This window comes from Aspergillus piperis, assembly GCF_003184755.1.
Source record: "Aspergillus piperis CBS 112811 unplaced genomic scaffold BO85scaffold_6, whole genome shotgun sequence".
Classification (NCBI taxonomy): domain Eukaryota; kingdom Fungi; phylum Ascomycota; class Eurotiomycetes; order Eurotiales; family Aspergillaceae; genus Aspergillus; species Aspergillus piperis.
This window is the reverse complement of record NW_020291596.1, coordinates 1651280-1670246: the sequence shown is the minus strand read 5'-3', so window position 1 is coordinate 1670246 and position 18967 is coordinate 1651280. Positions and strand designations below refer to the sequence as shown.

At 50.5% G+C, this 18967-nt stretch overlaps 10 protein-coding genes across 10 annotated transcripts; 5 read left to right on the top strand and 5 right to left on the bottom strand.

Moving 5' to 3' along the window:
- Positions 1-1357: 1357 nt before the first annotated feature.
- BO85DRAFT_458540 (uncharacterized protein) lies at positions 1358-3184 on the bottom strand (the record flags this gene model as incomplete). The annotated part of the gene is made up of 10 exons (XM_025661593.1): positions 1358-1501; positions 1538-1605; positions 1741-1790; positions 1841-2024; positions 2100-2284; positions 2400-2506; positions 2547-2636; positions 2714-2805; positions 2941-2990; positions 3075-3184. 10 exons carry the CDS (start codon positions 3182-3184, stop codon positions 1358-1360), a joined length of 1080 nt encoding a protein of 359 aa, XP_025517346.1.
- A 345-nt stretch (positions 3185-3529) lies between these two features.
- BO85DRAFT_458539 (uncharacterized protein) lies at positions 3530-3975 on the top strand (the record flags this gene model as incomplete). The annotated part of the gene is made up of 2 exons (XM_025661592.1): positions 3530-3676; positions 3724-3975. 2 exons carry the CDS (start codon positions 3530-3532, stop codon positions 3973-3975), a joined length of 399 nt encoding a protein of 132 aa, XP_025517345.1.
- A 77-nt stretch (positions 3976-4052) lies between these two features.
- On the bottom strand, positions 4053-4456 carry BO85DRAFT_270012 (uncharacterized protein). Its single transcript, XM_025655080.1, has one exon. It carries the CDS (start codon positions 4349-4351, stop codon positions 4193-4195), a length of 159 nt encoding a protein of 52 aa, XP_025517344.1. The 5' UTR covers positions 4352-4456; the 3' UTR covers positions 4053-4192.
- Positions 4457-4552: 96 nt separating this feature from the next.
- BO85DRAFT_458538 (uncharacterized protein) lies at positions 4553-6620 on the bottom strand (the record flags this gene model as incomplete). Its single annotated transcript, XM_025661591.1, has 8 exons — positions 4553-4622; positions 4812-4870; positions 4968-5068; positions 5750-5875; positions 5912-6022; positions 6247-6272; positions 6389-6440; positions 6590-6620. The coding sequence occupies 8 exons, from the start codon at positions 6618-6620 to the stop codon at positions 4553-4555; spliced, it is 576 nt and encodes a 191-aa protein (XP_025517343.1).
- A 188-nt stretch (positions 6621-6808) lies between these two features.
- Positions 6809-7912, top strand: BO85DRAFT_369173 (regulator of G-protein signaling domain-containing protein; the record flags this gene model as incomplete). The annotated part of the gene is made up of 1 exon (XM_025655906.1): positions 6809-7912. One exon carries the CDS (start codon positions 6809-6811, stop codon positions 7910-7912), a length of 1104 nt encoding a protein of 367 aa, XP_025517342.1.
- Positions 7913-8248: 336 nt separating this feature from the next.
- Positions 8249-8398, top strand: BO85DRAFT_368551 (uncharacterized protein; the record flags this gene model as incomplete). Its single annotated transcript, XM_025655874.1, has 1 exon — positions 8249-8398. A coding segment is annotated over one exon (150 nt), but the record flags the coding sequence as incomplete, so codon positions are not given.
- A 306-nt stretch (positions 8399-8704) lies between these two features.
- On the bottom strand, positions 8705-10911 carry BO85DRAFT_448313 (RUS1 family protein). Its single transcript, XM_025659912.1, has 7 exons — positions 10677-10911; positions 10486-10598; positions 10420-10432; positions 10275-10338; positions 9865-10205; positions 9755-9799; positions 8705-9682 (listed from the first exon to the last, which is right to left on the bottom strand). The coding sequence occupies exons 1-7, from the start codon at positions 10833-10835 to the stop codon at positions 8852-8854; spliced, it is 1566 nt and encodes a 521-aa protein (XP_025517340.1). The 5' UTR covers positions 10836-10911; the 3' UTR covers positions 8705-8851.
- A 755-nt stretch (positions 10912-11666) lies between these two features.
- On the bottom strand, positions 11667-12093 carry BO85DRAFT_368808 (alpha-ketoglutarate dehydrogenase subunit KGD4; the record flags this gene model as incomplete). Its single annotated transcript, XM_025655886.1, has 2 exons — positions 11667-11950; positions 12018-12093. The coding sequence occupies 2 exons, from the start codon at positions 12091-12093 to the stop codon at positions 11667-11669; spliced, it is 360 nt and encodes a 119-aa protein (XP_025517339.1).
- A 1416-nt stretch (positions 12094-13509) lies between these two features.
- On the top strand, positions 13510-14819 carry BO85DRAFT_448311 (mediator of RNA polymerase II transcription subunit 18). The gene is made up of 2 exons (XM_025659911.1): positions 13510-14266; positions 14351-14819. Exons 1-2 carry the CDS (start codon positions 13773-13775, stop codon positions 14670-14672), a joined length of 816 nt encoding a protein of 271 aa, XP_025517338.1. The 5' UTR covers positions 13510-13772; the 3' UTR covers positions 14673-14819.
- A 157-nt stretch (positions 14820-14976) lies between these two features.
- BO85DRAFT_448308 (putative DNA 3'-phosphatase Tpp1) lies at positions 14977-17756 on the top strand. Its single transcript, XM_025659910.1, has 9 exons — positions 14977-15163; positions 15224-15381; positions 15462-15574; positions 15652-15957; positions 16015-16142; positions 16219-16358; positions 16544-16604; positions 16820-16965; positions 17248-17756. Exons 1-9 carry the CDS (start codon positions 15070-15072, stop codon positions 17410-17412), a joined length of 1311 nt encoding a protein of 436 aa, XP_025517337.1. The 5' UTR covers positions 14977-15069; the 3' UTR covers positions 17413-17756.
- Positions 17757-18967: the final 1211 nt, after the last annotated feature.

The following is an 18967-nucleotide window of genomic DNA, read 5'->3' as shown; positions in this document are numbered from 1 at the left end:
AGATGGAGAGCTGTAGGTAGCAGCAGCAGCAGCAGCAGCAGCAGCTACCTGCTTAGCTCCAAAGAAGTTGCTTCTGCAAGTGGGCTCTTGTTCGCATCCTACTTCTGCATGCAGGAAGCTATGAGACGAGAAGTGAGGCGAAAGGTATCCAATATCGACTCGAATAGCTTCATGACCATTGACTTTTTAATTTTGGTGTGTCCACCATTGGCGAAAAATGACTATACCCAGATTTAGTCATAGCTATTAGATAGTTATTTGGTGTTACCTCCGATGCAAATTGATACCTAACTTAACTTTCCCTATCGGTACTCCGTTCTACCTTTGGGGTTTCGGTGTGCGGGCGGTGCCGACAACCTTGTTGGCTGGACCCAATATTTGCCCCCTCCTAACTAAGTCCTAACTAATGAGTAAAACATGGAGCAAACGAGGATAAGTGCCAGGGCGGGTACCGTCGCTAATCGTCGGCGTGAACTGGCACGGGGATTAGGTAATTTGTCTCCATTAGTACTCCATAGTTGCTGTGGCCCTATCTACGTATCACTCTTCGAGTCCGGATAGTAAGTAGATAATTAAGTTGATATGTGGAGAGAGAGATGGGCTCAATTTTTGGTATATTCATGCTGCCGAAGTTTGATAAGGCTCCGATGATGCTCTTTCCCAGAGGAGCAGCGACTTCACTAACCTAAAGATTAGGTTCAGCACTCCGAAATAGTTTTTCATTTGCCAACTGATAAGCCACCGCGCTGCTTTGCCACCCTCACCCGATCCGTCGCCAAGGACTTTCTTTCTTTCTTTATCAGTCCGGAGCATATCGGAGCGCTTTTCCATTTTTGATGGCCGAAGAACAATTTTGTCCCTGGTGATATGCAAAGTTGCTTGTTGTTGTTACATTAATAGAGTGGCGTTGTGCAAAGAAGAAAAAAAAATTTCCTTCGAAAGCTTCCATGATCAATCTAGAATTTCATGATGATCTGCTCTGCTGGTCAGTTGATGCGACGACCCCGGCATCCGTTCGACGAACAATCAATCAGGTGGCACAACAGCCCATGGAAGATGTAATGGAAGTTGATAAGCAGAGCCAATTAGTCAAGATGACTCAGGCGTGACCGTCCTGAGATGACCTAACTCAGAAGCTTCAAGCATGTAGGCAGTAAGGTTACCGGGACCATAAATCTGTGTCGTATTCAAGTGTCACTCGACCTTTCAAGCCACTTACTTACTGGGTGCTAGACTGATCTGCAAACGGGCATCACACAGCAGGTACATGACGTTATTTGGGTGTGGCTTGTTCGAATTGATGGATGGTAACTCAGAAAATCCCTCCAATTTACACAACACATACATTCGTAAGCTACTAGAATGCTGTTGCTGATGGCGTTATCAAGGGAGGCGGTAGATCTTGTACGCCTCCTCGAGTCTTCGCCTGCCGTGTCACTCCATGGAACCTTCTGTATGGCTTCTTTCTAGTGCTGACGTAGAACCTTTTCTTTGACAGGGACTACGTGGTAGCACAACAACATCCGATGAGATACACTGGTGAGAAAAAGGTCCATGTCATTCTAGAACACAACATCAAGACCCGTCCGCCACCCAGAATGACACCTGAACGCTAGGTAACAGGTTCGCAATATTCTAAAGTATACTCCTACTACTCGATTACTACTGTATCAACAGTACCTGCAGGTCATAAAATGCACTTGCCCAAAGGAAGTAAAGAGAAGGAGAAGGACTTCAAACCATATGCCCCTATCGCGCCAAGGCCTGGCAAAGACGCCCCGAGAGCCATGCTCCACAGCCGCTAACAAGCTTCTGGACCAGATAAAGGAAGGCACTGCACCTCGTGAGCACAGCGTTTAAAGGCGCCAACCTCAAAAAGGAAACACGTTGCTCATCCATCTCTGCTGGCATTGGCTGGTGGATTAGTTGTGCGTGTGTGTATGGGGGGGTGGGGGGTGGCACCACCAATCCACAAAGCCGTGAGGACCCTCGGAACTGGCCAGAATTCGACCACTTGGGCAACGCTAATGCCACACACTCTCATTGCCTTTTCGTCAGGCGTGGCCACTGACTGGTCACAATCAACAGTAACTGCGTACGGGCGGGCCGAAAGCCCCCCCCTCCCTCCTCCCCAGTTGCCATCTCATTAGTGGATGCCGCAAGGGTTGGGCTGGTTCTCTCGCTTCCCCTTGCGGTTCGCAACTGGGGCAAACCAGCATTCCTCGAAATTTCTTTGCGCCTTCCTTCGTGTTCTGGAAAAGGTAAGAAATTCCAGTACGTATTCCTTTTTTTTTTTTTTTTTTTTTTTTTTTTCTTTGTCGGCTGGTTTTCCGACTACGGTTTGCAATGATGAATCAATGTCCCGGAATTTGACACTGAGCCCGCGACCGCGACCACACCGGGATCGGAGGATGCTCTTCTCGTTAACCATCACCACCACCCTGTGACACATACACCAGTATGCTGCATGTCTGCAGGCCCTTGCAGGCGCGTTTGGGGAAAGCCACTAAACACAACCCCCGGACAAGGGTCATTACTGGTGATACCACGCCGTCCAGCCGTTCCGCCCCCGGATTGGACGTTGCAAAGGATTGTGGATGGGGATTGAACCTCCTGGGTAATAATCGGAATTGGCGCTCAGAAGCTGATGGCGCTTAGCACGATGATGTTATCCTGTACTAAAACCATTCCAGCGTAGCACGGCACTATTTACCCCATAACTGGAGCCAGTCGACTCCGCGATTGACTCCGCGAAGAACAGTTGCACGCAGCTTTCGCAACTCCTATCTGCTGGAGATGCTTTGTCTGCAACCACACTTTCCTCGTTGGCTTGCAGATCCGCTCATTACCATCAGCAACCACCAATTTTTTATACGCTACTGCACATGAGGAAGGTTCTTTTCCTGAAGGGAATTGGCCCGACAGGCATTCACTACTCACCCACACCATGCTTTTGCTGCAGCCGGGTTTGAAATCGTCCCAATGGATGTCTGGGTTGCACTCATAAGGCTCAAAACTCTCTCTGCATCAAACCACCTGCAAGCTCTCTCTACAGACTTTCTCCCTCTCTCTACCTTTGGTCTTCTGGTGGAACCCTTATGAATGTATCCCTTTCCCCCCTTGCCTTTTTGGCTGCACAGCCTGCTTGGCATCCTGTAGATCCTGCGCCAGCTTGACGAATCATTGCGGGGTGGCCGCTCTGCACGACAGCGTTAGGCCGTCGTGCGCCTTTGAGATCATATTCATCATTATCGTCCGTTGAGAGGGGGGCCAATCCGGAGAGTTGTTCTCCGACTCCGGATTGGTACAGCTATCGTATCGGTGGGAAGAACGTCCACGATGAGGTTAGGTCTACATGGGATTTTAATTAATTCTATAAGGAATTGGAAACAATGTTCGGAGTACGCCGTTCGGGCGTGGTATAGTATTCTTTGTCTCGCCGTTCCGGTGTAGTGGGCAGAACTTCGTTTTATTACTTACTACATCTAGAGTAATCTTTGCGCCAAGTAGATGGCCATGTGTCTTGTGGATGCGACAACACATCTGGGCAGGATTAATTAACGGATTCATCATTGCATCTAGGCAGCTCTTGCATCTGGTATTGGCTCACTTGTGCGTGGGTTTCAAGCACAGCGGCAATGCAAACCCCAGCTTGTTTGCTGACAGTTGTGTCTTTGTATGTATGTAGCTGGTACCTCTGCGACCTGCTGCGGTCACCGGAAGGGCTCAAGTACATGTACTTCGAAGCCTAAGAGGGGCTACGGCGGACTGCGATCGGGTCCAGACTGGCACATACGAGCCCAGTTGCCACCACCTCTTTTTTTCCTTCCCTTTCTCTCTTCTGCTCCCAAACCGCATCAGGCAATCAACTTGATCAAAGCTTTCTGCATTGAACTCAGGCGCCTTCTCCATACAAAAGCTGCAAGAAATCCGGTTCCTGGGCGCCTAATGAGTTGTTGCAGTCCGAGTTTCTAATTTTGTTCTACTATCCTTCTCCCGTTGCGGAATATCGCTTGTTGCTGTAGGGTGCATCATATCATATATCACATTTACCTTTCTACTTCTGTCTACCGTGGCGTTGAATACCTACAGCGTACATACAGACATACATACAATTAAACTCCACGCCTGCTTCTTTTTCGGCTTGCCTGCCTGCCTACTTGCCTGCAACCTACATAAGCTCCGCTATCTATCATTTTTGATCAGCCCTGAGCGATTTTCTTTCCCCTACCTCGTTGCTGCACCGTTGAGATATATTGGCGTTGAACGCGCGTTTTGGCGACCGCCCCCTTGCTGCCGGTCTCCTTCTACGGATATTCTGTTGCGGGAGGTCGCATTTCAATTGACGCATGGTGAGTGAACGACATTGGTTTCTCCTTCATTCTTTCTAGAAAGCTATTTTTTCTTATTTCCCTCAATTTCCTTACGGTTTTGGGCCCATTCCTTCGGCCCCTTTCTCTTTTCTTTTTCTGTTTTAATTTTTAATTTCTTGATCTTTTTGTGTTGGCTCTGTTCTTACCCCATGGTGCTTGTCATATTTTCGGTCGCTCCACTATGCTGTTTCAACTGCAATCCATGACGGGATATTGCTTTGGGGTCCGCCGGTCGATCGATCGATCGACCTGGTCCATACCATCATAGCAACAACCGCAGACTGCCAGACAGTCATAGTGGTAGTGAGCACTACGCGAGGCCAAGGCAGATGGGATATCCACAGAGCTGAGAGAGGGCCCTCTTCTCGAGTCAGTCATTGTTGAAGGGCAGAAGAAACAAGCGCCAGGATCCACCATGGCCGGTTTTATATTCCACACCACGATGGGATTGAGTAGTTAGCGGCGGCGGCAGCAGCACAAACCACACACAACACGACCTTGCACCATCGAGTTTGACTGCCCCAACGCTAAACTTGCGTTGCTATGGACCCACCTTCGGCCTCACATCCAGCAGCTGGAACTCTGGATTATTACTTCATCGGCCGGAGATCCATCGCGCGTTCTGGTGATCCATTCAAGACCAGCGACGGGAGCCAATTTCCATTCATGGTCTCCACCTTTTGGCCTCTCAGATCCTTTTTGGGTTGCAATGGTTGCGAGTCACTCTCTGGGCTAGTGTCTGAGGTATGCCTTAGGGGCATGACGTGATTCTCTCCTGGTTGGCCATGCCTCTGTTACTATCTACTAGCCGCGTAGTCCTCATCCCTCCAATGTGTGTTGTGTGTGGTGCGTGAGAGTGTGTCTGTGGTTCTAGAAAGTCTGTCTGGGGTCAGTCAGTCATTGTTGCTTTCATGATCAGCGTGGAATCTTTTTCCTGCCGGCCTTCTTCCCCTTCCCAGCATTAATTTCTTCTCTCTTTGAAGAATAAGCGGAATAAGGGATTTAAAGAAGAAAAGAAAAAGAAAGAGAAAAGCCGAATTGGGAAGGAGGAGACAAAGAAATACGCAGCAGCGCCCCCCTCCCTCCCTCTGTCTGTCTCTCCCAAAGTGACGATTTTCTTTTTGGACCATTTTCGACTTTCCCTGTTTTTCCTTTCCCGATTAGATTTTTACTTTTACATTTTGGGAGGGGTGGGTGGCATTATCTCTTTGGGCTGCAACTGTGACTGGCTGAAGAGACCCGCCGAATTCGGCGTGATAGGCTGGAACTCATCCTGGGTACGATCGACCGGGAAGTCTCGTCAGCGGTGATTCGTGGTGTGGGAAGGCGAGGTTCCCATGGGAATTGCAGAGGGAGAGCATCCACTGCCAGCCAACGTGGATGGGCTCTAGAAGTGAGGAAATCTTGGGCCGCCGGTTGTTCCTGTGGGCCAGCAAATCCAGCAAATCCATCCACTTTCTTCTCGATTTTCACTTTCTGGCGGGTCCCCCACCCCTCTCTCTCTGTCTGGCTGGCTTCTCTCCACTCCACTTACTCACTTCTCACTTTCCTGTGTGGCCCCCTCCCTCTCTGGGCTCTCTCTCTCGCTCGCTCTCGCTCTTTCGCTCTTTCCCCCCGGGTGCTCGACGTTTCCGTGCAGGTTCTGAGAACTTTTGAAGGGGTCCTGATCGGCATCACCTCACTCCACCCACCACTGGCCCGTCCTGCCTTGTTTCTTCCACTCTTCTCTCACTCACACCCTCTGGATATGGCTGGTCCTCTTATTTGAATACTTACCAGTCATCCTCCCCCCCTCTCTCTTCCCTCTGCCATTCGGCTGTGTCTCCTGTGGCGTCATCTTCTTTTCTTTTCTCAATTCCCTTTTACAACTTACTACTATCGCTGTGCCTGGCCTTAGTCCTGTCTCTTATTATTAACAGCCGTTTTTTACTTTTTCCTTGCCCCCAATTACCAACTTTCCTCCTCCAATACATTCCCATCACACCCCCCGTCTTCTCTGACCCTTCTGGAAAAACCGCTGCTGCTGCCTATACCCTTGCTGCGGGACATCGAATCGACTAATCAATCCTTTGTCCACCAACAGATCTCAATCCTTCACTAACTGAGGTCTTCACTTATCTACTCAACTCTACCTTACACTACTACCACCACTACTCACCACCTTATCGCCGGGTTCTCGCTTCAGCCTTTCTACCCGCTCAGTGCCGCCGCCTCACCGTCGCGCTGTCTCTCTTTACGCTTCACCATCTGAAACACGGCTTCTCTTATCGACGAGTCTGGCCTCTCCGGAAAGGGTGGCCACTCAACATTCAAGACTGGCGAAGTACCGGATTCACTGCCTGGGCTGTCTCGGAGGATTACAGCAACAACGAGGTGGATTTCGGGGCTTCACCACACCTGCGCCGTACCCCAGTGACCGACGCACGCTGTACGCGATGCTTAAAAAGAAGACCCTGCATCCTCCCATACTCTTCCGACACCATACTCCCAGTACCACCCCTGAGCTTTCTCCCACGTCTTCCTCATCGGACAGCGAGTCGGACGAGGACATGGACTCCTCCGGTTCGCGTCCGCTGAGTTTGACGGTTCCTCCGGGTGCTTTCTGTCCCATGCGTCCCTCATTAGATGAGGTGCTGGCCAACACTGCACCTGCCCCGTACACCCTTAGTGCCTTTATGGCCTATCTCTCGCAGAACCACTGTCTGGAGACCCTGGAATTCACTCTGGAGGCCAAGCGGTACCGAGAAACATACGATGCCCTGAGCCGCCAGCTGAATGAATCGCCCATCGTCACCGACTGCACCGGCAGCCAGCATCTGCGTATGCTGTGGCAGCGACTGTTGACCGCTTACATTCTGCCCGGATCTCCACGAGAGATCAACGTCTCCAGCGAGGTCCGCGATGACATCCTTCGACACGCCAATCTCCCTAACCCGCCGCTTCCCGAAACCCTGGACGCTGCCGTAAAACTCGTCCATGATCTAATGGAGGAGTCGATCTTTCTGCCGTTTCTTAACTCGCATGCTTCGACCGCTCACGTTCTGCCGCTATCGGAGCCGCTGTTTTCTCAGGAGGACGATATCACCGTCGTATCGAACTCCAGCTTCGACGAGCACACGGCCAGTCGGGGCCGATCGAAGAGGAGACGGCAGTCTCCCCAGTCTTCCAAGGATCTGGGATCGCCGGTGTCCGTCGGTTCTCCGCCTAGCCGCTCGAACTTCTCCTTGAGTGCAATGACTTCCATGGGTAAGGTCGGCCATCGGACTTTGGGACAGGTCTCCAACGCCAGCGGAGATTCCGGGTCTGGGGCGTTGACTGATGACTCTGGAAGCTTGCAATCGAGTGCCAGTGCAGGCGAACCAATGACACCGCCGACTACGCCGCCCTCCAGCGATCCTCACTGCATGCACCTGGCCCACAGCCCGAAGCGCACCGACAACCCATGGAAAAAGATGGGACTGAAGTTGGGCTTCAAAAAGCGCTCGGGCCACGGAGGCTCTGGCAACCAACATTTCAAGTTGTCTGGCATGGACGAATGACTGGCCGTTCAAAACCGGCCGACAACAACCTTACCGAAATCCCACCCCATCTGGCAGAGCTTCAAAGCTCTGATGATGTCCTTTATCACTCAAAAGCCTTCTTCGCTCCGAATTCTCGCCGGATCGCCAAAAATGGCATCCTGATCTCTACTCCTCTCACCGCATCGGCTAGACCGCATGATCCGATCTGCATAACCTGATACCGCATATATGATTGATCTCTCGGTTATTGAGCGAATACGTCGCATTGACTCACTGACTACGAGTGGACGGTGTAATGCATGTGCATTATGATTTAAAGCATATTCCGGCGTTCTGTCTCATGTTCTTTTTGCCTTTTTTCTTCCACTTGCATCGAAGCAAGCGACCCAGCGTGCATCATTCCATTTGTCATCATCAAAACCATATAGACTTGGGGGTTTCCAAAACGGGATGGTGGTTATCTGTTATGTCTCTTGGCGTTTTGTGTGTGTGTATCCATATTGAATTTCTCACAAGGGGGAGTGGTGTGGGGTGTCGAGGGGACATTCTGTTGATGTGTGCGTGCATGGGAGTTGTTTTTTATCCCCCTTTTGTCAAAGGGCATGACTGCATTTTTTTCTTTCTCCTCCGTGTTTTAGTTAGCATCACACTTTGCATCAGCATTAGCATTAGCATCACTGTGTACTGGTCGATAGATACCCATGGATTGGATGCTTTTTATCTTCACCTTGTTCCGTGCTCGAACGTAGGATTGAGTAGACTGTCTTGTCATACACCGTACAGTATTGAAACCCCATCTCACCCATCATCAATGCTCCTTCTACATATTCAATACCTATGTATCCCTCGTCACAGAGCATTTATGACCTGTTATAGAAACACCCATGTTACTAAGTACACAAGAGTACACTAATGAAATATCCAGCCATATACAAACAGCTATGCTAGCTATGTTAGTTACACGACGACCCTCCTTCCCGACCTCGTCTCTAACGCAGCAATGTTCACATCCCAGCCATTGTCCGTCAACACAGTCGTATACCGATCAAACCTCGACCCTTCATTGAGGAACTCCAACGTCCGGTGCAGTACATCCATAGTAGCTTCACTCTGGTCCGAGGTACTAATAAAATCCGCTGGTGGTGGTAGTGCTGCTGCTGATGACGTCGACAAAACCCTTGCAGCCAGCAAGGCATGCGCCCATGCTTTGAGCTGGGATTGACTTGTGGTAGTATTCTTGAGTAGGATGTTGGCGTGCCATGTTGGGGTCTTCTTATTACTGCTGCTGCTGGTGAGGTAGAGGATGTAGTCTTCTTTATTGAAGAGGGTGATGAGCTGGGGCATTGGGATTGGGGTTCGGAGGGATTTAAAAGATGTGGTGGATAGTGCAGACGTGGAGAGGAATTGTTGCAGAGAGATGCCTATACGACAGTAACCGAGGGTTTGAGGGGGAGTTATTGGTGAGGAGGACCAGCGGAGGATGCCGTCTGTTTCGAAGATTTTCTCTTGCTTGGAGACGTGGGCTGGGGTTAGGGTCTTCCAGGAGGGTGGTTGGTGGGATTGCTGTTGTTGTTGTTTGGTGGATTCTGGGTGGAGGAGTTGTGTGACGTCTGGATCGGTGCTTAGGAGGGTTGAGAAGACGATGTTCGCTCGCTGTCTGTTGAGACTGGTCATTTGGACGGAGCGCACGGCGGCATAGTTGAGACTGAGGTGCAGGGCTAGAAGCATCAAGAGGCATATCCAGGTTGTGGAGAAGCTGGTCACGCGGGAGACGACGAAGGAGCCGACCTGTGAGGTTCTTGGTCAGGTTTGTTCTGCTGGGGAAGATGAGTTGTAGGAGTTAGGGTATGTCTGGCTTACGAGCATGCCGATGAGGGATATGATTGTCTCTTGCGAAGAGTCTTTCTGTTGACAGGGGGTTAGTGGTTGGATTCTAGGCGCAGGGTTCGAATATTGATTGGATCACTTACCGCATTGACTTCAGCGAGGTTCCCCCAGCGAGAGAAATGTGCACTCAGACTCGCCTTGGAGCTCCCCCCTGCTACTCCGCATAGAGCCCGAAGGACACCTGCTGTGCTGAGGACGGTGACTCGAGGAGCACCTGCCGGGATCATTGGTGAGAGACAGTCGAGGATCATTGCTAGATCGTTGAAGACGTCTGCTGCCAGCCGGTACATCTTGCATTCTGGCTCGAGAGCAGTACCGACCCGATGCGCGAAGAGAATCGTCGCGATCCGGCCAGAGGAATCTTGGAGGATATGCAGCAGTAGGGCTGCGGTGGGGGAAGCATCGGCGTTACCAACTCCAACACCTAAGGGCTGTTAGTATGGGTAGGTAGTTTGTGGGCCAGCTGTTTGGTGCGAATAAGACATCTACCGACCTTGCAGCACTGCTCTCGAAGATAGGAGACCAGCAATCGAGCTGCTGAAGGCTTGGAGAGAGTCCTTCGTGGATTAGCCGTCTAGTCTGATATGGGGCAAGTATGGTAGTGCTTCGGCATGGTGTGCTTAACGCTTTCCACATACAAACAATTGGTATCTGTATGAATTAGTAGAGCCCAATGCTAGGGAGAGAGATCAACAATATCTTACGGCGCATAATCATCCGTGACACTGTGGGGATATCCAGCAGGAAGGAAGACCTCAATCAGAAAGTCTAGAACGCTCTTTGAAGACCAAGCTGCCAGAGTAGTGGAGGAAGCATGCTACCAAGCAAATAGTTAAATCGGAATGACAGCTTTGCAGCCTAGCGCTCAGATTGGGTAACATTGGAGATCACGTACTGCCACATCCACGCGTCCCCAATTCTCTCTATGCTTCTTGTCCTGCTCAGGACGTGCAGGGCCCGCTGCGGGCTCGGAGTAAATGTAAGTTGCGGTAGGGTGATTAACTTCGTCCACCTCGGTGAAGGTTATTGCGGTGCTGTCCTCTTTAAGGGCCATTATGTGGCGCGTGTTCCTTTTGGTCTCGATGAAAGTCCCGTTTGAGACCTGACGCGGTGTTGGAGACGCGTAGCTCGATGGAAGCTGTATAGAAAGTTGTTGTTGCGTGGCAGGAGCTGACGCTAAGAATACGGGCACGTGTCATGACATCTGTCCGCTGCAGTCCGGCAGAATCTCGGATGGACGACCAGTAGCTCTCTATAGTAGACTACGTGACTGCAAACAGTTATGTTGAATTGATTGATCGAATTCGAGGTCTCCTCGAGCCTCAGTATAGTACTAATAAACCTCAGGGAAGAACTCAGACAAAGCCCCGCAAACCGAGGATAGTCCAACATGCAGCAGACTTTTGGATCCGAATGAAACAACCATCTATGCACAGAAATCCGAAGATATCTCAGCAAGCCCCAGCCAGACAACAAGAAAGCATCCGTCATGTGTCGCGCCCCAAGTACAAGGAATCCAAACCGCTAAGCTCCGAAACAAGCAACCACCAGCGCCGTGACCGAAAAGAAAAGCATAAAAAGAAGCAATCGAAGAAGTGCAGGGACGGAAGCAGCTCCTGGTTGGACAATGCCAACAAACGACCCATCACCAGTATGCGACGGTGCTCCCAGCCCCTGATTATAGTACCATCCAAGTTCCAATGATGCGAGACGAACCAGGCCCCACAACTCGCCTGTTACTCCATGGTTGAATTGGGAGAACAACGGCTGCCACGGCCCCATGCCGATGGTCGTACTCTATCTTTAACATGATAGTATTCGTCAATCACCAACCCGTGACCGCTACCGTTGCGTCATCTCTCGTTGAGTGAGATCCTGGAATGATCTACGCGAACAGGCTGGCACCGCCGGTCTCAATGGCCTCAATCTCGGCCTCGGACCAGGGAAGGCGGTGGAAACGGGCAGGAAGCTCGTCGCGGTCGAAGAATTCACCCTGCTTGGGCTGAACGGGGCCCAGGGAGGCACCAGCGCTGCGGCCAATGCCCTGAGAGAAAGAGGCACGGCCAAGGGGGCCGTGCTGCTGAGCCTTGATACGGTAGGCGGCGAAAGAGTCCGGGAGGATTCCGGAAGGAGAAGCGGGGTGAGGACGGGGGGTGTGGTCAACGGACTCTGGAGATGGGTCATGTTAGACAAAGAGGCAGGCGCGTAGAATTGACGGGTGGGAAGGAATACATACGAGGCACGGAACGGCGGCCAAGGAACCGGATGAGGGGGGTGCGGGCAGCACTGCGGAGAGCAAAAGTGGCACGCATTTTGTATAGTAGGAGTAAGGAAGATAGGGTTATAGATTATAAGGCAATCGTAAGGATGAAAAGCGAGGAATCGAGGGAAACCGCTGGTGTCCGACGCGACCGAATTAAGCGATTAATAAGTCGGAAGTGGAAGAGGAAGCTTTTGGAAGACAGGCGGATTCTCCACGACAAGGACACAGAAGGCCTATATATTTTGAGAAAGAAAAGAGGCAAGGACTGTACAGAAGGCTGTCTGGACGAAGGGAAAAGAGCAGGAGGAGAATTGGAAAGACTGGTGGAGGGGAAGGGGAAAAGAAATGAATGAGGAGGAGGAGGAGGAGGAGGAGGAGGAGGAGAGGGAAAATGCCGACGAGGGTCGGAGCGGAAGCGAGGGTGTGGGTTTTTGATAAGCCCAGCTTTGGTGGTATGTATGGAGTAATACGGGTTATTAACGAGAAACCCGCCGCCGGATTTTGTGATCCGGGCTTTTGCCTTCCACCCTTCCATCAATCTGGCACGATTACTACTCCTCAACGTCTGGTTCTATGCTGCTTGTGGTATGATCAGAGACCATTCGGTCGAGTCGGTACTAGCTGCTCATTGCCAATTCGATAGCGACGACATCATGTTCCCCATCTTTTCCCCAAATCAGATATTAGACTGATAGTGTTAGGATGATTGACACCTGATGATTACTCCCGACGGTCCCGATCCTTGCCCAAACCCGCATCCCCGGTGAAGGAAGACCCGTGCCTGACTGGTCAGTGAGTTTGGATTTTGGGGGACCTGCATCGGTGCTCCCTTCTAATCGCCTTTCCTCCCGACGCTTTTCACCTGCACGTCTCTTTTCGGCTTCCCCTCATTCGTAGGATTCCCCGGAGGACGTTAGGATGCTCCAGTTGGTGTAACAAACCCTCTCTTATCTTAGATCACCTGAGCGGAGAAACATCACAAGTACGTAGTCTGGCGTGATCCCCCTCACACATGCACATACGTACACCCTCACTCTATGTAAGACTTAGACTGTACTTTTTACCTTCCGGGATCTGACCCCCGCAAGCCCTGGGAAGGAGGGCAACTCAACCTCACTATTCACTAATAGTAAATTCCTTCCCCTCCCCCCATCTTGGCATGTGCTCGGATGAGTCTACCCCAACTAGCCCTGTCCAAAAGGGGAAATTTTCAACACAAGCATACATTAAAGGAACAGCGAAAAAGAAAAAAGTCATAAAGTTTAAATCTCAAAAAATCTTTTAGTTATAGTTCATTTGTTGTCTTCTTAAACTTTGCCTTCTAGCATTTGCCGCTCACACTGAAATCCCTGGTTTTAACTCTCCTCGGAGTTGCAATCGCGTGATATCACATGATTGTTGTTATCTCCCCACGCGTTTTCCGCCCAGCCAGGAAGTGGATTGTTGTTCAACTATTGTGTTACTACTGAATTCTCGAGACTTGTCTGGCAGTTACCGTACCATAACAATATTACTTACCGGCCGGACCAAAGTGGACACTCGGAAGGTGTCTCCGACCCGACTTCACCCGTGCTTTTTGCCTGATTTGCGGCTTTGCCTGATGTGTTCCGTCTTTCCCTGAGCAAAGCCGGCCGGGAGCTAAGGGAGCTACAGACAGGCTTGAACGAAACTCCCGAATTACTATTCTTATTCGTCTCGATTTCTACCCCGGTTCTTCCTCTTCTGATTATGCATGAGCTTCTGCTCTTCGCCTCGGTCCCCGCGCACCAGCATCATGAGCTCCTTCAACAGCTGGCCGGGTTGACGGCCATGCAACCCCGTCACCGCCTGGAAAGACGCTTGGTTTTCAAGGCCTACCGCAAGCCAGGTTTGACCACCACCCGGGTTGGGGCCAGTCAAGATCTGCAGGGTGTCGAATTGCAGCGCCTTAATAAAATGCTCAATGGCGGCATGTTCTATACCCAAGTAGTCGGTCCCGTGGCCAAAGCCGACTTTGGCGGGAACCCTTCCTCATCTGGAGATCCCGATGTCTCCATGTCCGGATTGGAGGAGAAGCCCTCGTCGTCTTCATCGTCTTACAGTTACGAGGACCAGCCCTGGAAACTGGAATTCAGAGATATTCCCGAGGCAGGCACTCGATCCGCCGTGACTGCTCGTCTGATGGCCAGTGCCACGCTGCCTAAAGGTGATATCACGGCGCCCATGAATGCCTGGGGCTATAGGTTAGTAGCATCCCGTACTCTTCGGCGCATATCCAGCTCCTTCGTCACTTGATTGGTCCTAGTTAGCTGACAAACTGGGTTCAGCTTTGTCACCGAGTACGTGGTGGAAGGGGATGTCTTTGTTCTCAATGACATCGTTATCTTCCTACACCGTGTCCTGCTTTACCCGACTGGGACGCAGGAATCACATGGACCTCGTCGGCAGCTGCCTGCTTATCAGGAACTCTCACCGCTGGAACGGACAGGGAGCTATGTCCTGCAAGCTGCTATCACCGTCCAGGATGGCGGGAACCAGGAGATGATGAGGACGGCTTCGCAGCATTTGTTCGGGCTTCGCGAGCAGCTCAAGTCGGCCGTCCGTCTAGAGATGGCGGATCGGCTGTCTTTGGATACGCGAGCGAAGTAATCATGTATTATCATTTCTTTTTAGCCGTGCTATATACCCCGGAGTTGATGGCTCTCAGTAGATAAATCATTGGAAATTCAAATCTGTCATTGGGAGCCTTAAATTATAGTGCTGAGATCTTCTTAGAAAAGCAAATTTCAATAGAAGACATACACATCACTTGATGTCAGCGGTGCTGTTGTAGCATCCATCAACTGTATGGGTGCAATGAGCCGTCAATATAAGCATGTGACTTCGCGAAGTTCAGGCGCGCGTCAGCGCGTCGACTTCCGCTTTTGAATCCGACACCAGTTCGAGCCATCCAGTCGCGGTTTACGTATCTCTCTTTCGGCTAGATTCAGAACCGCGGTACCCGGTAAACATATTCAAGATTATTTCCAGACTCCAGTATCTCAGGATGGCCGGCGGCGGGGGCGTGAAACGTACAGCTTCCCCCACTCGAGCTATTTCGCCGCCTCCACTCAAAAGGAAGGTTGAGTCTACCATAACTAGTGAGGCATACCTGGTCTGTCTTCGTACATTCCTATACTAATAGGGTTAATGAATACTAGAAAAAGCCGTTTCCTCATTCTTTACCCCGGCATCTCAGAAAAAGCCCGAACAGATCACTTGGCGCATTGTCAATAACAGTGCGGTCATTGGCAAGTATACTTCGGAAATCGGTCACAAAAATAGTACGGAGAAGCCTAGGATCGCGGCATTTGACCTGGTCAGTTGAAAACCAGACCATCCAGCGAATTACGGTATATCATTGCACGAGCTCGAGACTGACTAGGTCATCGCACCTAGGATTCAACGCTCGTCTCGACAGCCTCTGGAAATACATTCCCCAGGAATGGGTCAGATTGGAAGTGGTGGCATGATACAGTACCTGGGAAACTCAAGGAATTGAACGACAATGGGTATGTCGTAGGTTGGCTTATAGTTCCTTGATCGGACTGCTTCCGGACAACAGGATATTGATCTCTCTTCTGTGCAGATACTACGTGGTGGTCGTAACGAATCAAAAGAAGATCAGTCTCAAGAAAGATCTTAAGAAAGGCCAGAGCGACTCCAAGAGCCTTGTCAACTTCAAGGAGAGGGCGTCGGCTGTCATGAAACAACTGGACATCCCTCTCAGTGTATATGCGGCCACAGAAGATGACGAATATAGGAAACCCAGGACGGGTCTATGGAAGGAGATGCTCGACGACTATGATTTTGATGTGTCGGGGGTCAATCTGGCAGAGTCCATTTTTGTCGGGGACGCTGCTGGACGGCCGAACGATCATTCCATGGTCGACCGGTAGGGCTGGCCTTTTGAAGCACACTCACGGACTTGATACGCTAACGGCGGTTCAAGCGGATTTGCACTCAATGTTAAAGTACCCTTTAAGACGCCCGAGGAGTTCTTCCTCAATGCTGATCCAGAGCCACTCGTGGAACCGTTCGATCCGACAATATACCTGCAAGCAGAGCCAACTGACGACGGTGAGTCTCAATGCACGGGGTGATTGTGAATCGACCATCAGAGTACCCTATTGACAACTTGTCTTGCATGATGCAGTGGCGCCACCTTTCTCTCGCCAGAGTCCTCTCGAGCTGGTGATATTCTGCGGCAGCCCTGGTGCGGGCAAATCCTCATTTTACTGGGAATATCTTGAACCGCTGAAATACGAACGAGTCAACCAAGACCTGCTCAAAACTGTACGTTTCCTTCATTATATCGTCAGCCCTTCTACGGGTTACTTCCTTCCAACACCCCCTTCTACGCCAAGCCCAAAAGTGGCAGGGGCTTCGCTCGCGCAGCAGATAGACGCCTCAACGACCAACCCACATCTATGTACTACCAAGATTGCATAATCTCTCATCTAACCAGCCGTTTAACACAGCGCCCTAAGTGCATCAAAGTGGCAAAGGAACACCTTGCAGCCGGAAGATCCGTGGTTGTCGGTACGTGAACGTTATGAACGGGGCAGTCTTTCCCCAAGAGACCAACCCACTCACCCTTGCATTGACGGTTTACAACGTCGATTTCCCGGGCTCGAGTCTAGCCAGGCTACACCAACCCTAGCCCATATTGCGATCCATCCCCCCTCTTCCTCAGTAACCACGGTGTTATTGCACATGCACGAACGGTTAGATTTCGTCGCTGATCAGACGCACAGACAACACCAACGCCGACCCGGAAACCAGATCCCACTGGGTAGAAGTCGCTAAGGAATTCAACGTCCCGATTCGTTGTGTCTATTTCACAGCTTCCCCGGCCCTCTGCCGGCATAATAATGCGGTCCGTGCCGCAAATCAAACCTTGGTAAGTCCGTGCGAGATGAAGATGCGCGTGCACTGCATCCCCATTGTCCCCTCTTCCCCTCCCACCCAAACCTATAGCTTGTGCTCTCCCCATTCCGAGTCGTTCGAATGGAGGTAGGTGGTGGTTATACCAACTCCACCCATAAAACCATCTTCCCCAACGGTCACACGTGTATCGTTACCTATTATCAGATCATCAGACACACCTATACCCATACATGCATATATACACTCATTTACCAGTCGATGCATACTCAATACTAACTCTCCATCCAATACCCAGAACCCCGAATCACGCACCCTTCTCCCCGGAATCGCCTTTGGAGATTTCCTCCGCCGATTCAAAGAACCGTCAATGGCAGAAGGCTTCCAAGACATCATCCGTGTGGAATTCCGCTTCCGAGGAGACGAGACCGCCAAAAGGTTATGGGGCCAGTACTGGGTGTGAAGACAACTATTCTATGTACGTAGTATCTAACCGCCCGCCCAACAAACCCACTAGCATTCATAGAACATTGCCCCATCTGGAAGCAACCATAGGAACACAGCTTTGCTTAGCTCAGCTCAGCTCAGCTCAACTAGACTACCACCAATAAACAACTCCAGCTACCCACTGCTACTATAGCTGCTGCCTACGTAGTCATTCATATGCAGCAACGGGCTAATCGCGTTCTTCTACCAACTATCTATCTATCTACCTAGTTCTAGCGGGATTGAAATACATGCATGCCTGCATGCATGACTGAAGAAAAAGAACAGTCAATGTAAATGACCGAACGAGCGATCTGCCAGACCCTACCTAGCTAGCCACCAGCTAATAATTAACGGAAGTACTTAAGTTTAGGCTACATGTGCGCGGTACGAGTTACTCGATTCGGGTGGCTGTCGAAGGGAGGTGGGGGGGGGAGGCGGTCGACCCCGCGCATGTATGCATCAGGCGACTTGTCTGACCTGAGTCTGACCCTGGCTGGCTGGCTGGCTGGCTGGTTCTTTGAGGGGAGGGGAAGGGGGGCTGAGTAACTGTGGACTACATACATACTTACTACTTACTACTGGGGGTGGGAAACAAAGTACACTGCATATGCATTGCATGTGGGCAAGCAAGGGCGGGGAACCATAATTATCCGTAGGGAACTGAAGGCATCATGATTAGTTATAGTTAGTGGGTGGTGGGTGAGTCATAAGTAGTACCAATATGTAGTTTATATGTAGGTCTAGTTAGGTAGTATCTAATAGTAGTATCTGTATATATACACTGGGGTGTACAGAAACGCGAACAGAGAACAGGCATGTATCTATAATAGGTATATGCTTTTGGCTTTTTGTGGAAGGGGCAGCAAAACGTAGAATTCAAGTAGGATAAATGAATGAAGAACCATGCCTTGGGGTATAAGACAGAACAGAACACCAGGAAGCGCCCTTGCAATGGTTTCGTTTCCCTTTTCGCTGGGTAACCCAGCCACTTTTGCTTGCAACAATCGTAATTCTTCTGCTTCATGCTCCCCTCTTTCCCCTGTCTTTGCATCCACAGACTTTCCCCTCTCCAGTCATTAGACGGTGCAACCCAACGGTTACTTTTTGTGCCAAGGACAATGACGCAAGGAATGCATCGCCGGCAGAGAGAACACACACACAAAGGAGATGCTGGGCAGTGTACAGCATTATCAATACATGTTGGCGCGAACAAGTATTTAACAACAGGGGAAGAGGGTGCATATGCAGAGAGATCAAACATTAAGGAACGGACTGCACTCTGCGAGTCAGTAGTCGCAGGTGCACAGGTCATCAGTCATCATTATGCAATCACAGATCTTGAACAGAAACAGTGTAAAAAAAAAAAAAAAAAAAAAAAAGATAAAACATATCCGTCGAAACGTGTATACTATAGGAGAGGCATAAGTCATCACTCGCTGAATCAATCGTTCGAGAGGCGTTAAGAAAAAGTCGTAAGATGGTATACATCGTAAGCCTCCCGCAGTCTGTCTATGGTCATTAATTGTTTC

Bases quoted from the DNA above. Each gene is read 5' to 3' on its own strand.
- BO85DRAFT_270012 (XM_025655080.1), bottom strand. From the start codon at position 4,351: ATGCGTCAATTGAAATGCGACCTCCCGCAACAGAATATCCGTAGAAGG.
- BO85DRAFT_448313 (XM_025659912.1), bottom strand. From the start codon at position 10,835: ATGGCCCTTAAAGAGGACAGCACCGCAATAACCTTCACCGAGGTGGAC. The intron at 10,206-10,274 runs GTCGGTAGATGT...AACAGCCCTTAG, and splicing joins TTCGAGAGCAGTGCTGCAAG to GTGTTGGAGTTGGTAACGCC. The intron at 9,800-9,864 runs GTAAGTGATCCA...CCCTGTCAACAG, and splicing joins ACCTCGCTGAAGTCAATGCG to AAAGACTCTTCGCAAGAGAC.
- BO85DRAFT_448311 (XM_025659911.1), top strand. From the start codon at position 13,773: ATGCATGAGCTTCTGCTCTTCGCCTCGGTCCCCGCGCACCAGCATCAT. The intron at 14,267-14,350 runs GTTAGTAGCATC...AACTGGGTTCAG, and splicing joins ATGAATGCCTGGGGCTATAG to CTTTGTCACCGAGTACGTGG.
- BO85DRAFT_448308 (XM_025659910.1), top strand. From the start codon at position 15,070: ATGGCCGGCGGCGGGGGCGTGAAACGTACAGCTTCCCCCACTCGAGCT. The intron at 15,164-15,223 runs GTGAGGCATACC...AATGAATACTAG, and splicing joins GGTTGAGTCTACCATAACTA to AAAAAGCCGTTTCCTCATTC. The intron at 16,605-16,819 runs GTACGTGAACGT...TCAGACGCACAG, and splicing joins CGGAAGATCCGTGGTTGTCG to ACAACACCAACGCCGACCCG.